The sequence below is a fragment of the Sylvia atricapilla genome, chromosome 27, assembly GCF_009819655.1.
Source record: "Sylvia atricapilla isolate bSylAtr1 chromosome 27, bSylAtr1.pri, whole genome shotgun sequence".
Lineage (NCBI taxonomy): Eukaryota > Metazoa > Chordata > Aves > Passeriformes > Sylviidae > Sylvia > Sylvia atricapilla.
Window position 1 is genome coordinate 3,925,976 of NC_089166.1, and position 15,801 is coordinate 3,941,776.

The 15,801-nt window shown below is 62.0% G+C and overlaps 2 protein-coding genes across 7 annotated transcripts in view; both read left to right on the top strand.

Moving 5' to 3' along the window:
• GPATCH8 (G-patch domain containing 8) overlaps positions 1-6,264 on the top strand; it is a 56,186-nt gene extending 49,922 nt beyond the window's left edge. For all 3 annotated transcript variants that reach the window (XM_066336525.1, XM_066336526.1, XM_066336527.1), the window contains one exon: positions 324-6,264. In XM_066336525.1, coding sequence (XP_066192622.1) covers positions 324-4,140 — 3,817 coding nt within the window. In that variant the 3' untranslated portion in view covers positions 4,141-6,264. The remainder of the gene's footprint in view (positions 1-323) is intronic.
• Positions 6,265-7,559: 1,295 nt separating this feature from the next.
• On the top strand, positions 7,560-15,487 carry ITGA2B (integrin subunit alpha 2b). 4 transcript variants are annotated; one of them, XM_066336530.1, is made up of 30 exons: positions 7,560-7,756; positions 7,830-7,960; positions 8,037-8,134; positions 8,218-8,383; positions 8,454-8,503; positions 8,832-8,877; positions 9,062-9,187; positions 9,272-9,319; positions 9,567-9,610; positions 9,720-9,779; positions 9,934-9,986; positions 10,121-10,329; positions 10,436-10,618; positions 10,720-10,765; positions 10,843-10,947; positions 11,050-11,105; positions 11,205-11,356; positions 11,587-11,700; positions 12,408-12,478; positions 12,550-12,697; positions 13,142-13,234; positions 13,318-13,397; positions 13,518-13,598; positions 13,667-13,769; positions 13,867-14,019; positions 14,102-14,212; positions 14,381-14,494; positions 14,696-14,803; positions 14,879-15,001; positions 15,304-15,487. In XM_066336530.1, the coding sequence occupies exons 1-30, from the start codon at positions 7,611-7,613 to the stop codon at positions 15,391-15,393; spliced, it is 3,108 nt and encodes a 1,035-aa protein (XP_066192627.1). In that variant the 5' UTR covers positions 7,560-7,610; the 3' UTR covers positions 15,394-15,487. The 4 variants fall into 4 exon arrangements, with proteins under 4 accessions (XP_066192627.1, XP_066192628.1, XP_066192626.1 ...); XM_066336531.1 differs by lacking the exon at positions 14,879-15,001; XM_066336529.1 differs by lacking the exon at positions 15,304-15,487 and having other exon boundaries at positions 14,879-15,275.
• The last annotated feature ends 314 nt before the right edge of the window (positions 15,488-15,801 follow it).

Consider the following 15,801-nt stretch of genomic DNA (forward strand, 5'->3'; position numbering starts at 1 on the left):
GCTGGGCTGGCATTCCTGCTCTAGGATACTGCACAGGCTTTGAGGGCAAAACTTCACACTGTGTTTGGGGTTCATGCTGTGGTTTTGGTAGGAGTTCACTGAACTGATCATAAAGAGTATGTTGTTTTATCCAGCAATAGGTATTTTCTTCAGTAATTTAATGTCATTAAAAACTTTGAGTGCCTGTCTGATGATATTTTAATGCATGTGTCTGGGTGCAAGAGCACTTGAACTATGTTAAGATTGTCTCTGCTGAGGGATGGATCCTCCTGCAGAGGGCTAGGGACACCAGTCAGCTGTGTTTTCTCTTTCCCCTGTTCCAGTGCTCCTGGAAGTGGGCCCATGTTCAGGACCACCACGGTGGCTGTGGATGAGGAAGGTGGAGATGATGATGATTCCGCAGCCAGCAGTGGCTCCTTCATCCAGACAAGTTCTGGCCAGCCCACAGAGATGACCACGGACAGAGGCTTCCTGAACACTGGACAAGGCACTGTGATGCCAGGCCAGACGTCTGCCCAGGGGGCACAGGCCATCAGCTTTGGCATTAAGAGCTCTCTGGGAACTCCTCTGCAGAAGATTGGGGTGTCCTTTTCCTTCGCCAAGAAGACCCCAGTGAAGCTGGAGACCATCGCTTCTGTTTTCAAGGACCATGTGGATGAGTCCAATTCTGCAGATGGGGCAAAAGGTGATGAGAAGGGGTCCTCAGAGGCTGGCAGCCTGCAGAAGTCCGGGGAGGGTGAAGGCACCAGTAATTCTGATGGCAAGGCGGAGGATGATGACCACCACGACAAGGACAGCGGGGCTCTGGCCAGCACCTTATCCAAGCTGAAGAAGATGAGACGAGAAGATGGACCAACGGCCGTGGAACCAGAATATTACCACTACATCCCCCCAGCCCACTGTAAAGTAAAGCCCAACTTTCAATTCCTGCTTTTCATGAAGGCTACTGAGCAAACAGAAGCAGAAAATGTGAACAAAAAAAACGCGCACGAAGTGAAAAAGGGGAGTTCCCCCAAACCCAAACCCAGCAAGCACACAGAAAAGGCTGCTGAGGGCACAGGACAGCAGAAGGAGCAGAGTACTACTGAAAGTGCAGCTCAGCAAGGCAAAACAGAACGAAAAGACATCCCAGAGAATGAAAATACACAGGAGAGCAAGCACCTTCCAGAGAGCAATCCCCCCGAGCCAGACACTGCTCCTCCTCCTGCCTCAGGCTGCAGAGATGGCTCAGAGGGACCAAAGCACCCCATGGGACCTTTTTTCCCTGTTCTGAGTAAGGACGAGAGCACGACACTGCAGTGGCCTTCAGAGTTGCTCATTTTCACCAAAGCTGAGCCCTCTGTGTCCTACAGCTGCAATCCTCTGTACTTCGACTTCAAGCTCTCCCGTAACAAGGATGCAAAAGGGAAAGGGGCTGAGAAATCCAAGGATCCAGGGGGGCTTTGTAAAGACAACAGTCAGAGCACAGAACCTGGTGAGGTGAGCAAATCCAAGGAGGCTGAAAGTGTAGGGAACAGTTCTGCTCAAAAAATGGAAAACAAATCCCAGAGCAAACAGGAGTCTGGTCTGGGAAACGTCAGTAAGGGAGAGGGGGAGGACAGCAGTAAGAGTGTAACGGGTAAGAGTAAATCTGGAAGGTCCCATAAACACAAAAAGAAAAAGAAGCACAAAAAGTCCAGCAGACACAAACGCAAACACAAGGAGGAAGCTGAGGAGAAGGCCCGGAAAGCTGAGCTGGGGGAAGAGAAACCCAAGAAACGGAAAAGGCACAGGCACAAAAAAGGTAAATCCTCCATTTCGACAGAGTCAGACCGGACACTGAAACCTGAACAGTCTGAAGATTGCAGCCATTTCCAGAAGAAAAAGCGATGCTCCCAGGAGTCCCAGAGGAAATCCCTGTCTGCTGAGGAGGGAAGCAGCGGTAAAAAAGAGGACGGGGGTAACTCCTGCCAGGAGCACGGCAGCAAAAGACACAAGACTGAGCTGCAACAGGTGCCTGGTGCAAGGAGGCGCTGCCCAGGTCTGTCCCAGACCCGGAGCAGCCGCCGGAGCCGGCAGAGCAGCGGCGACTATGACAGCGACGAGGGCTCCCCCGGCAAGCACTGCCACCAGAAGTCCCCGTCGCAGTACAGCGATGACTACGACTCGGGCAGCGAGCACTCCCGCAGCCGCTCCCGCTCGGGCCGCAGGCACTCCTCGCACAGGTCCTACTCCACCAGCTCGGATGCGTCCTCAGAGCACAGCCGCTACAGCCGCCACAGGAGCTACTCAGATGACAGCTACAGCGACTACAGTGACCGCTCCCGCTGCCACTCCAAGCGCTCCCAGGACTCAGAGGATGACTCTGACTACAACAGCTCAAACCACCGCTCGAAGCGGCGCAAATACTCCTCATCGGAAGATGACTACAGCTCGAGCAGGAGCAGATCCAGGAGTCGGAGCAGGAGCCGAACCCACCCTCGAGGCAGGTCAAGGTCCAGGAGCCGTGGCAGGAGCTGCAGCAGCAGCTGCAGCCGCAGTCGGAGCAAGAGGAGGAGCCGCAGCGTGACGGGCCGCAGCTGGAAGCGCAGCCGCAGCTATAGCCGGGACCGCAGCCGCAGCACCCGCAGCCACTCGCAGAGGTCCCTGTCACGGAAGGGCTCGCGGGGCCACGAGAGCCCCGAGGAGCGAAGGTCTGGCAGAAGGGACTTCATCAGGTCCAAGATCTATCGCTCCCAGTCTCCTCACTGTTTCCGGACAGGCCGAGCTGAAGGGTCACTGCTGAAGAAGGAGGATGGCAAAGGAGAGGATCTGAAAGGATCTGGATCCCTTTCCCAGAACAGTGGCAGCTCTGGCACGGGACGGGCCTCGGAAGGGGACTGCAGTCCTGAGGAGAGGAACTCTGTCACTGCAAAGCTGCTCCTGGAAAAGGTGCAGTCCAGGAAGGTTGAGAAGAAGCCCTGTGTCAGTGACGAGATGGTGTCAGGGGCAAACAAGGTGGGCATAAAGCTCAAAGATCCTCCCCAGGGCTACTTTGGCCCCAAACTGCCTCCTTCCTTAGGCAACAAACCGGTTCTGCCCTTAATTGGGAAGTTGCCAACCATTCGGAAACCAAACTCCAAAAGATACGAAGAGTCTGGCTTGGAGAGGGGCGAGGAGCAGGAGCTGTCAGATGCTGAGGATGGTTCCCAAGGCATGGAGGAGGGTCAGCTGGCTGGCCAGGCTCTCTTGGAAGATGTGGTGATGGTAATTCAGGACAAACCTCTGGATGAGCAGAAATGTGATGAAGCCTCTGTGGAGATGCAGTCCCTTCCCCTGGATGCACCAGCACTCCCCGAGTGCTTTGGCTCCAGGGATCTGGTCATGCCACACAGCTTCCTCTCGGATCCGAGTGATGGTGACGGGCTGGAGCCTATGGATGGGGGCAACCAGCCGGTCCCAGTGGAAACCAGTATGATGCCCCTAGTTCCAGATGTTGAGCACTTTCCTGGCTATGTGCCTCAGAGCGGGGAGCCGAGCATAGAAGGGGATCAGGAAGGGGGAGAAGATTCCTCTCTAGCCCCACTGGAGAGCCAGCCCATCACCTTCACCCCCGAGGAGATGGAGAAGTACAGCAAGCTGCAGCAGGCCGCCCAGCAGCACATCCAGCAGCAGCTGCTGGCCAAGCAAGTCAAGGCCTTCCCCACCTCGGCCGCCCTGGCGCCAGCTGCGCCCGCGCTCCAGCCCATCCACATCCAGCAGCCGGCAGCAGCGTCGGCCACGTCCATCACAACGGTGCAGCACGCCATCCTGCAGCACCACGCCGCCGCCGCCGCCGCCGCCATCGGCATCCACCCCCACCCGCACCCACAGCCCCTCGCTCAGGTCCACCACATCCCCCAGCCACACCTGACACCCATTTCCTTGTCCCACCTGACCCACTCCATTATTCCGGGGCACCCTGCCACGTTCCTGGCCAGCCACCCGATCCACATCATTCCAGCATCCGCCATCCACCCGGGCCCCTTCACCTTCCACCCTGTTCCCCACGCTCTCTACCCGACCCTCCTGGCTCCGAGGCCCGCAGCCGCTGCTGCCGCCACAGCCCTGCACCTCCACCCCCTGCTGCACCCCATTTTCTCAGGACAGGACTTGCAGCATCCACCCAGTCACGGCACATGAAGGACAAAATGAAGGAACCTCGGAGGGAGGAGAATATTTGGTGTTTCAGGAAGGAGTTGGAGTTGAGCCAGTGGGCAGGTGAGGCCTGAGCATTTCCTTTCACTCTTGAGCAGCCAAAGAAGCTGGAGGCTCGAGGGCTGGGCTGTTGGCTGCATCCCAGGGATGTCTCACTCCGACTCCTCCGTGCACGCAGCAGCACCGCTCTGGAAGAACCATTTCACCTTTAGAACAGTGAGACACTTGGAAAGGCTTTTTTTCCCCCTGGATTCACACACTTGGTCATCTTCCTTCTGCCACCTTGTATATGATAAATGAGGTTTCGTACACACTAATAAGATCTCTAAAAAATCCTTTTAATGAGGTCATCTAATTAAATAGCGTGATTGAATCCAGCTTGTAATCGGCGATGCAACATCAGGAGCTGTTGGCTGTGGAGGCACTGGAGGCCTCAGTTTTCAGGCATTGCAGGAGATTCCTTGGTCTCTGTCACTGCACACATGGGTTTTTCTTGGTGTGAGCAGCAAAGCTGGAAGTAATATCTTACTGTAAAGAGGAGGAGGAACTTTGTGTGTGTGCCCAGAGCTCCCGTCCTTCTTCATCCTGCATCTGTGTTCTCCTGCACCAGGACCATGCCTGGATATCCCAGACTGGAGAGAGGTTCTCGGGTCAGGGGTTGGGATTCCAGCCTGGGCTTTGACCACTCTTCTCCTGAAAGGGGGAAAAAATACCACTCTTGAGTTCCATCTTCTGTGGTGTTGGGAAAGAGGCACTGGGATGGGAGAGGGAAGGAAAATCCTGTTAGGAATTGAAGCAATACAGAGGATGGGGGAGCGCGGCCGGGATGCAAAGCGTGTTCTTTCCTCTGTAACACTGATGGTTTCCTTATTAATTTATAGGAATTTTTTTTTAATGTAAAGAATTGCACTGAACTCTGTAAACAAAGATGCTGCTTTTGTAGCTCCTATCAAAGGTTACATTTGTAGTATATCGCAATAATATTTTTACAGCCAGTTCTTAGTGGTACTTGTTCTGGTGGCTTCTGTGTAAATATGTTTGCTGTAGGTGACCCAAGACACTTGTAAAGGTTCAATTTATAGTTTCAGCTAGATGCAGAACAGCTAAGCATGTATATTTTATCAAGCTCATGTATTTTTGAAGTTTTTATGTACTATAAAATGTAAAAACAAAAAAATCTTCATTTAGAATTTTGCAGAAGAAAAAAAAAAATCAACAGGTGAGACTTGGGCATGGTGAGGAGTGTGGGGGTAGCAGTGGCTCTGGCAGGTAATGCTGCTTTCCTCCCTGCCATAGGAATGGGCACTGGAGCAGCCTGGGGAGGAGCAGGAATTCAGGGTGCTCCCAGAGTATGGAGAGCCCTTTTTTTTCTTTTTCCCTTTCTTCCCCACCCCACCCCCTCCATTGGAAGCAGTAACGTGTGGATCCTGCTGGTCCAGGAGGAGCCTTGGGGCTGTTCCCATCCTGCACACAAGGTTACCTCAACTTGGTCCATAAAGGATTTCCCAGTTCTTCCTGCAGCACCTGGCTCAGGTGACACTGCCCGTGGGAGCTTCTGCACCCCCGTGCAGGGGTGAGCTGCTGCTGTCCCCACTCACAGGGCACTACCGGTGTCACAGCCCTTGGGCCACCACCGCTGCAGGGAGGGATTTGAGAGCAGTGTGGGGATATGGTGATATCCCTTTCCCTGTCCCCTTCCTCATCCTCTTCCCTGTCCCCTCCTGGAGTGCAGCACGAGACCAGGCAAAGTCAAAGGATCAAAACCCCCTGAGCTCCCTCACCGTGTAAACGAGAAATTGGAGCAGGTCAGAGTGACAGCGGTCACAAAAAAGGGACTCAAATTTCCTGTAAATACCGAACAATTCAGTGTTACTGTCAGAGCTGAGCTTTGTAGGGCCCATCCGTGCCCCAGCCCCATCATGCTGTGGGCAGGGATTGTTTTTGGACTTAAGGATAGCGCTAAAATAATTAACCTGTCATTACTTAATGAGCATAAACAGACTGTATTTAACTTTGTCACATAAGATATATATATATATAAATATATATATATGCTGTAAAATGAGGGAAAAAACCTTTCTAATAAACCAATGATTTGTGGAAAAAAAAGATGTGATGGTGTGTGGTGATGGGGAACTGCCGTATAGAGCACCAGCTTCTCCTTTCTTAACCAAAGCCCTGGTTTGATTAAAGGAAAAAACTCCACCCCCCTGCATGCCAGCAGGGTCGGCTTCCAGCGTGCCACCTGCCCTTCCCTGGCGGTGGCCCTGGGAGGAGGTGGCTGATGAGGGGTGGTGCAGAAGTGCTGAAAGAATCAGGAAATTAAGCAATTGGACAGAAGAAAGAACTCGAATTGCCCTGAGGGGGTCTGGTGTGGGCTCCAGCTGCGTTGAGGTGTTGCTGCCTGCTGGGGCCGAGACCTCCCGAGGAGGAGCAGCTGTGCCTCCTCGATGTCCTCAGTCCGATGTCCTCCTCTCCCGGGACACGGAGCTGAGCCGGGCTCAGCTAAACCCTTCCCACCCCTCGGAGCTCTGCCACGGCTTTGGGCAAATCCCGCTCTCTTCCAACTGCAGCTGCTCCGAAGGGCTGGAGCAGACCCCGCTCCGGGGGCTGTGTTCCCCGTCAGGGCCCAAGGTGCCCCCCAAAGCCCCCGTTTCACACGGGCTGCCTCCCAGGGAGATGCTCTGGGGCTTCTCCCGGCCACTGGTGCTGGGTTGGCAGGAGGAGCCCCCGGAGATCTCGGGCAGCCTGAGAGTCCTTAACTGAGTTTAAAGGAATTCTGAGTGGGTTCAGGGGCTGACGCCGCTGTGCGGGCAGGGCTGAGCCCCCGCGGCTGCCCCGGGCCTGGCTGCGAGCGCCGGCTCTTCCAGGGGCTTCACTTGGCTGTGGGCTGCCCTCACCCTGCCCCCGCGCCCTTGGCAGAGCCACTGCCCTGCACAGCGCTGGTGCTGCCTCTCCCCTGGCAGGGTTTTGGGGTGTCCCTGTCCCAAAGGGGCCACTGTGGGGGTGATGCCCAGCGCGGGCGGCCTCAGTGCTGTCAGCTCCATCCGGCTGCGGAGGGGATATCGGGGCGATGGACGGGCCTTGTGCCCTGCTGTCCTCGCCACCCTTCCGCTGGTAGGGGCTGCCTGCACCCCGAAATAGCCGCCCCAAGATGGAGACCCCGAAATAGCCACCCCGAAACTGCCCCCCCGCGGCGGGCTGGCTGCGGCCCCGGGGGGCGATAGGCTCAGGCTGCGGTGGCCGTGTCCCCCCACCCTGTCACCGTGTCCCCCGCCCTACTTCGGCCGCATCCGTCTCCCCCGCACCTCTCTGGCTTCCTGCAGGAGCGGATGTGGGTCCGGGGGGAACCTTCCTGTGCTCCCTTTTCCCGCTGGCCCCGTCCCCAGCTGCGTCCCCCGAGATAAGGCAGGGACGCCCCGGGACGGCGGCTGTGGCCACATTTTGGGGTGACGATGGGGCTGCTGCGGGTGCTGCTGCTCCTCGGGGGGCTGCGCCTGCCCCCCATGCTGGGGCTTCTCCAGGACCCCCCCATCATCTACGAGGGACCCCCCGGCAGCTATTTCGGTTTTGCCCTGGATTTCCATATGGGCGAGGGAAGGTAGGGAGGCACCGGGGTACCGGGGTCGGGCACGGCACACGCCGCCGACCCTGACACCCGCTCTGCCGCCCAGGCCCGGCGTGGCGGTGGGGGCCCCCCGTGCCAACACCTCCCAGCCCGGCGTGGCTCAGCCCGGCGCCGTCTTCCTCTGCTCCTGGCCCCCCGACGAGACCCCCTGCCACCCGCTCCCCATCGACACTGCAGGTGCGTGGGCGCCGTGGGGCGGGGGGTGGGCGCGGGGGGGTTCCAGCTCCGCACATTCCCCCTCCCGCTCCCCCAGGGGACGAGAGCGAGATCCAGAGCACCTTGGAGTTCCACACCTACAAGTCGCACCAGTGGCTGGGAGCGTCCGTCACCAGCTGGGACGGCAAACTGGTGGTGGGTGCATCCGGGGGGGGGGATGTGGGCAGCCGTGGGTGGCGGCGGGGTGGGCACCCAGCTTGTCCCATCGCCGTGCCCAGGTCTGTGCCCCGCTGCAGCACTGGAACGCCATAGAGGGGCAGCACGAGGCGTTCCGCACCCCGACGGGCGCCTGCTTCGTGCGGAGCCCGGGCCAGCGGCGCGCCGTGTGGTACTCGCCCTGCCGCGACCAGACCATGGCCAGCACCTACCGCCAGACGAACTACGGTGAGGGGGGACCGGGCTGCGGGGGTTGCCACCAGCCCTGCGTCCGTCTGACCCTGCCCTGTGCCCTCAGTGCACGACAAGCGCTACTGCGAGATCGGCTTCAGCGCCGCTGTCACGCCGGTGAGAGAGGACTTGAACGGCTTGGGGGACTCGGGGGGCTCGGGCACCCTGGGGAGATCAGGCGGCGGCGCCCGTGGGGTGTTGATAGAGATGCAGAGGGTGTGGCCAGGACGGGACTTGGGTGTCGCGGCGGGGGATGTTGGGGTAAGGATGCTGAGATGGGGGATGCTGGAGTGGGAATTCTAGGACGAGAGGTGCTAGGAGTGGGGGGGATGCTGGTGTGGGAGTGCCAGGATGGGAAACACTGGGGTGGGGAATACTTGGGTGAGGATACTTTGGGGGGATGCCAGGGTGCCCTGGGGTGGTGCTGAGCCTGCTCCTCCCGCAGGACGGGACGCTGGTGCTGGGTGCCCCCGGCGGGTACTACTTCTCGGGTGAGTCCTTCCTGCCGGCGTTGCAACCCCGGCTGGTGCTCCCGGGGGGTCCCTTTGGGTAGGCACGGCGGGAGGAGGGCGCCCCGGTTGGGGTACCCCATAAGGGCCAGTGGCACTGGCAGCTCAGGGCGTGTGGCAGCGGGTGCCCATCAGTGCCGGTGTTCTCCGCCGCGGTGCCCCCCAGGGCTCGTGTACTCGGTGGAGCTGGACAAGATCCTCAGGCGCTTCCTCGGCACGTCCCTGCTGTGGCTGGGGAGCCCCGGGCGCCCCACAAATCCGGTGTTCGGGGATTACGAGGACGGGTACCGGGGTGAGCAAGCGGGCACGGGCACCCTGCCCCACTGCCAGCTCCTGCTGGGATACCCTGGGGTCACCAGTGCCCATCTCCGTGCAGGGTACTCGGTGGCTGTGGGCGAGTTTGACGGCAACCCCAAAACCAAAGGTAAGGCTGGGGGGTGCAGGGAACAGGGGCTGATGGGCCTGGGGCACCCCGGGGCTCCAGAGTGACCCTGCTTCCCTTCTCGAGGGGATGGACAGGTTGTGTCAGGACAGGGGGCCCGTCCATCTCTGTGCCCTCATGCCCCTATGTCGCACCAGGGGCAACCCTGTGCCCACTCCAACGCCGCGGGTATCCCCGTGCCCCCCCTCAGTGTCCCACTGGGGGCACTCAGGCCTCTCCTCCCTCACAGAGTACGTGGTGGGGGTCCCCAACAAGAGCAACACGAGGGGTGAGGTGAGTGCTGCCGAGTGCCTGGTGCCGGCGCCTGGCCGCGGGGACAACCAGGGAACGCCACCATGTGTCGCCCCGGGCTGGGCCCGGCGTCTGACACTGCCCTGGGCAGGTGGAGATCTTCACTGCGGGGGACACCCTGCGCCGGCTGCGGGGCATCGCCAGTGAGCAGGTACCCTGCCCTGTGCCACCCCCAGCACCCCCGGTGCTCCACAGCACTGCTGCCCCCTCCCCTAGCACCCCGGCACCCCCCTGCTCCCCCAGCCTGCCCGGACACTGCGCCCCTGGCACCCCCCGGCGCCACCCTCTACCCGGACCCTTTCCAGGTGGCTTCGTACTTCGGGCACACGGTGGCAGTGGCCGATGTCGATGGGGACGGGTGAGAGCAGGGACAGTCGTCTCCCCCCTCCTCCATGGGGACACCCAGGGGTGCTTCCCCGTGCCTGGCACACCGCTGAGTACCCGCAGCCCCCAAACCTGCGGGCTCTGACCCTGCCCTCGCTCCGGGCACAGGCGGGACGACCTGCTGGTGGGTGCGCCCCTGTACATGGCCCGGCGCCCCGACGGGCAGCGCAGCGAACTGGGGCGCCTCTACCTCTACCTGGCGCGGGGACAGCAGCCCCTGGCCGGGCCCCCCCAGACCCTGACGGGCACTCACCCCTACGGCCGCTTCGCCGCCGCCATCGCCAGCCTCGGGGACCTGGACAACGACGGCTTCGGCGGTAACAGCGCGGCGGGGTGGGGAGGAAGGACTTTCCCCGCTGCCGCGCCTTGGGGAAACTGAGGCAGAGGAGCGCGAGTGGGTGCTCATGTCCCTTCTGTCCCCAGACGTGGCCGTGGGCGCCCCGCAGGGGGGTGACAGTGGCAGCGGGCAGGTCTTCATCTTCCGCGGGCAGAGCGAGGGGCTGGTGCCGGTGCCCACGCAGCGCCTCAACAGCCCCTTCCCCGGCCCCGCCGCCTTCGGCTTCGCGCTGCGTGGGGCCACCGACCTGGACGGCAACGGCTACGCGGGTACAGCCCTGGCACGACACGGCCCTGCCACCGCCCTGCCACCCCTGTGTCACCACCCCTGTGTCACCACCCCGGCACCGACCCGCTGCTTGTCCCTGCAGATCTGCTCGTGGGGGCTTACGGGGCGGCCAAGGTGGCCGTGTACCAGTGAGTGCCCGTCCCTGCGGTGGCCCGGGGCTCCCTGTTGGATCCCCTGGCACCACAGCAATGTCCCCGTGCCCCAGGGGACTACCCGTGGTGGTGGCCAAGACCCAGCTGAGTGTCCCCGACGGATTGAACCCTGAGACCCTGGACTGTGTCCTGCCCGACTCCGGTGTCCGTGTCAGTTGGTGAGGGGACACTACCGTGGTGACACCACTGTGGGGACCATGGGGCACCACCGTGGGCACAGGACAGGGCCCTGAGCACCTGTTTTTGTCGTCCCCCCGCAGCTTCCATGTGGTGTTTTGTGTCAGCGTGACGGGCCAGCACATCCCTCAGAGCATCCGTGAGTGCAGTGTCACCCTGGGGGCACCGCTGTCACACACATACACCACTGGGATGTCACCGCGGGTGTCACCAGCGCCACCCTCCTGTTCCCCACCAGAGCTGGAGGCTGAGCTGCAGCTGGACCGGCTGAAGCCCCGGCCGTCGCGGAGGGTCCTGCTGCTGCGGGGACACCAAGCGTCCTGGCAGGAGCAGCTGGTAGTGGCACCGGGGACACCCCCTGTGTGCAGCAACCTCACCGCCTACCTGCGGGTACGGGCGCAAGGACAGAGCGGCAGAGGGCGGGGACAATCCGTGGAGGGCGGGGGACAGGAACGGGGATGTGGCGTCTCCAGCCAGGATAGGGACAGGGTTGGGGACAGGGATAACAGTGTCTGCCTCTCCCAGGAGGGTGGGTAACAGGGATGGAGGCAGTGGTGGGTGGGGGCCCTGGGGTGCGGTGGGCACTGCACGCCCTCCAGAGTGCTCTTGGATGTCCCCAGGATGAGGCCGAGTTCAAGGACAAGCTGAGCCCGGTGGCCCTGAGTGTGGCCCTGACACTGCCCAAAGAGGCCCCGGGGTTGGTGCTCTACGGGGACACCCTGGTGCAGGCACAGGTAGGGGGGGGCATGGCAATGGGGGGACGTCATCGTGATGACATAGGGTGAGCTCATCCCTGGCAGCTGGGCCAGGATACATGTGGGTACCCCCAGCTTGGCTGTGCCCAGCTCCGGGATCCCCAGCCTGTGCCAGTGTCCCCAACATCCCTCCGGGACATTGCCTCTGTCCCCTCGCACTGTCCCCAGTTTCCACGAGGGTGTGGTTCCTACCCCCCACACTGTCCCTCCATCCCCCTGGTATGTGCCCCCACACTGTCCCTGCCACCCCCTGCCATGTCTGTCCTGTTCTGCCCTCTGCTCACCCTGCAGTCCCCAATCCCTCCCCTGGATGTGCCCTCTGTACCCGGCACTGTCCCCATTCCCAACCCAGAGAATGTCCTCTCTGTTCCCTCTGCCATCCCAAATCCCTCCCCAGGATGTCTCCTAGTTGTCCCTGCTCCTCCTTTGGCATGTCTCAGGGGATGTCCCCAGTCACCCCCGGGATGTCACCTCCCTCCCCTCCATCCCGTCTCTCCCTGGAATGTCTCCTCTCTACTCTGCACTGTCCCAAATCTCCCCTCTGGGATGTCCCCTCTGGCCCCTTCATCAGCCCAATCCTTCCCCGAGATGGCCCCCTGCAGCCCCTGCTGTCCCCAGTGACTCCCCCTCCCACACCTCACCCTGGATGGGGGGGTCCCCCTGTCCCCTCTCTGTCCCCCTCCCAGACCCACATCATCCTGGAGGACTGTGGTGATGACAACCTCTGTATCCCCGACCTCCACCTGGCCGCTGACACGTGAGCACCGGGGGGTTGAGGGGGTGCTTGGTGTCCCTGTGAGGTCCTGAGCCCTGTCCCCATGTCCCCAGGCCCAGCCGACGCCTGCTGATCGGCGCGGAGGCTGCGCTGTCGCTGCGTGCCAGTGCCACCAACGCGGGCGAAGGCGCCTTCGAGGCCGAGCTGAGGGTGCAGCTGCCCCCCGGCACCCACTACCAGGCTGCCCGCAGCAGCATCCCAGTGGGTGTCGAGTGGGGGGTCACAGGGCTAGCCGGGGCTCATATTCTGTTCTTGGTGGTGTCTGGGGTGGGGGGGCTCATGTCCTGCCTTTGGTGGCCGTCACCCTTTTTGTGGGTGCCCAGTGCTGGTGGGTGCTGGGAGATGCTCAGGGTGGGGGGCTCAAACCGTGTCCTTGACGGCCAGAGGCCTCACACTGTGTCCTTCATTTCCATCATCCTCCATGGGGCAGTCTGGTGGGAATGGGTGCCCAGGGATCCTGGGTTGGGGGTTCATGTTCTGCCCTTGGTGGCTGTCACTCTCCACAGGGTCCCCACTGGTGATGGGTGTTCAGGGATGTCTGGGGTGTGGGGCTTAAGCTCTGCCCTCAGCTCATATAGAACTCTAGGGTGGTTGGTTCATGGAGGGGTCCATGATGTGTCCCCATTCCATGTCCCCACCCCACAGGGACAGGAGAAATTCAGCTGCAACCCCAAGAAGGAGAATGGGACCCACGTGGTGCTCTGCGAGTTGGGGAACCCCATGAAAGCAGGGGCTCGGGTAAGGGGACAGGGGGTCCCTGCTCTGCCTGCCACCCATTGGGGCTGGTCACCCACCTGTCCCTCTCCTCTGCTGTCCCCCAGATCACCGTGGACATGGAGCTGAGCGTGTCTGGGCTAGAGGACATGGGGGATGCCATCACCTTCCACCTCCAGCTGCGGAGGTGACACCCTGCTTGTCCGCCTGTCTCCCACCCACTGCTGGGACACGGGCACCTTGGGCTCAGTGTCCTCTGCATATCCCTAAACTCAGTGTCCATCCCACATCTCGCTTGTCCCCACAGCAAGAACAGCCCCAGCCCCAGCAATGCATCGGTGACGGTGACAGTGCCCGTGGAGGCAGAGGCAGAGATGGAGCTGCGAGGGTGAGGGTCTGGGGCACGTGGGGATAATGGGGGGACAAAGGGAGACACTGACCCCCCTCTCCCATCAGCAACTCCCTGCCTGCCACCACGGTGCTGCCCACGAGCTGGCACTGGGTGGAGGGCAGCCGGCGGCTTGAGGACCACGGCATCAAGGTGGAGCATGTCTATGAGGTAGGACATGGCACCCACGGCTGCTGGGGGATGTCTCCTCTGTCCCCTTCCTGGCGTCACCCCCTGTGCTGGGCATGATCCCACCGTCCTCCCACAGCTCCACAACAAAGGTCCCGGCACCGTCAGCGGGGTCACCCTGAGCCTCGCCATCCCCCATCTGCTGGGTGACCAGGTCCTGCTCTACCTGCTGGAGCTGGGCACCGAGGGGGGCATGAACTGCTCCCACCATCCCGCCCTCAACCCCGCTCAGGTAGGGGCTGCGGGATCACTGCGCACCGGCGGGCGCTGGGTCATGTCAGGGAGGTGCGTGTCACCCCTGTGTCCCCTTCCAGCTGGAGATCCCCCGTCCGACGGCCGCAGCGCCCGGGAACCGCAGGCAGCAGCGGGAGCGCCGGCAGGCGGAGCCGCCCCCGGGAGCCGGGCTGGGGGACCTCGTCCGTGTGGTGAGCGGGTGGCCCTGGGCACCTGCGGGCTGCGATGGATCCGGGCTGGGGGTGCCAGGGTGGGGCCGCATCCCTTGGGTGACCCTGGGCACCTGCAGCCCATGGTGGGCACAGGGCTGCGAGTGTTTCCTGCCGTGGGGGTCCCCCAACACCCACCGTGTCCCTCAGGACTGCGACAATGCCACGTGCGTGGACATCACTTGCCACGTGTCCAGCCTGGGCAAGGACCAGCGGGCTCTGGTCAGCGTCCACGCCCTGCTCTGGATGGACACCCTGCAGCAGGTACTGTCCCTTCCTGGGGACAGAGGAGATGCGGTGGCATTGCGGCCCCAGGGCGTCCCTGCAATGTCCCCTCGTGCACGGTGGTCCCCAGAGACCACCCTGAGGATACCATGTGTGGGGTCACGGGTACCCAGTTAGCTGCCAGCAGCCCTGATGCCAGGTCCCCATGTGTCCCGCGATTGTCCCCTCATCTGTCCCTAGCACGAGCACCTCCTGACGCAGTTCCTCATCCAGTCACAAGCGTGGTTCAACACCTCGGCCATGCCCTACCGCGTCCTGCCCCGGGTCCTGCCCACTGGCAAGGCTGAGGTAGGGCTGGCGTGGGTGTGGGGACACAGGGACAGGCCGTGATGGCAGGGGTGTCACCCGCCTGTCCCTCTGCAGACCGACACCCGCGTGGTGCGCGCCAGCCCCGGGGCCGAGGGGGCTGTGCCGGTGTGGTGGGTGGTGCTGGGGGTCCTGGCCGGGCTCCTGCTCCTCACCCTCCTCATCCTCCTAATGTGGAAGGTGAGTGGGCTCAGGGAGATACTGGGGACACTGGTGACATCCACCACGGTGCTGGGGCCTCACCGGCACCGGAGGGACCATGAAACGTGGGACAGAGTGCTGGGCGTGGGGGCTGTGGGACGGGACGAGGGGACAGCAGCCCGGGTGACACCGTGCAGTCCAGGTGGGTGACACTGTGGGGTCCCCAGAGGCTGGTGCCAGGGGACCCCTCAGGAGTGATGTCATGGGGTCCCTGCGGTGGAGCCACGGGGATCTCTGGGGGGCTGATAATGTGGGATCACTGTCACCGTGTGCCCTTCCAGACTGGTTTCTTCAAGAGGACGCGGCCGCCTGCCGAGGGGGACGCGCAGGAGCCCGGCCAGGCCCAGGAGCCGCGCAGTGCCGAGGACTAGCGGCGTCCCCGGGGTGTCCCCTGTGCCCCACGCAGCTGCCATTACCCACCCCGCTCTGCCCCGCCCGGGCAATAAATCCCCGCTCCGCCCTCGGGTGCTGCGCATGGGGATGTGGTTGTGGATGTGGTTGACCTGCACCGGCGGGGTCTGGCAGGGGACAGGGAACAGCAGGGAGGCTTTTGGGGACCACTCTGTGCCCCTGTGGGGTGCCCCGGGAGGGAAGTCGGGGGGGTTGGTGCCGGGGTCAGTCCCGGGAGCTGGTGCAGGGCTGGGGGGATCCGTGCTGGGGCCGGTGCTGGTAGCGTGGGTTGGTCACGGTACCGGGGTCAGTCCCAGGGATGGGAGCGGGGGATTGGGGCAGTGCCGAGGGCCAGTCCCAAAATGCCGCTGCGGTACCGGGGGTCGACA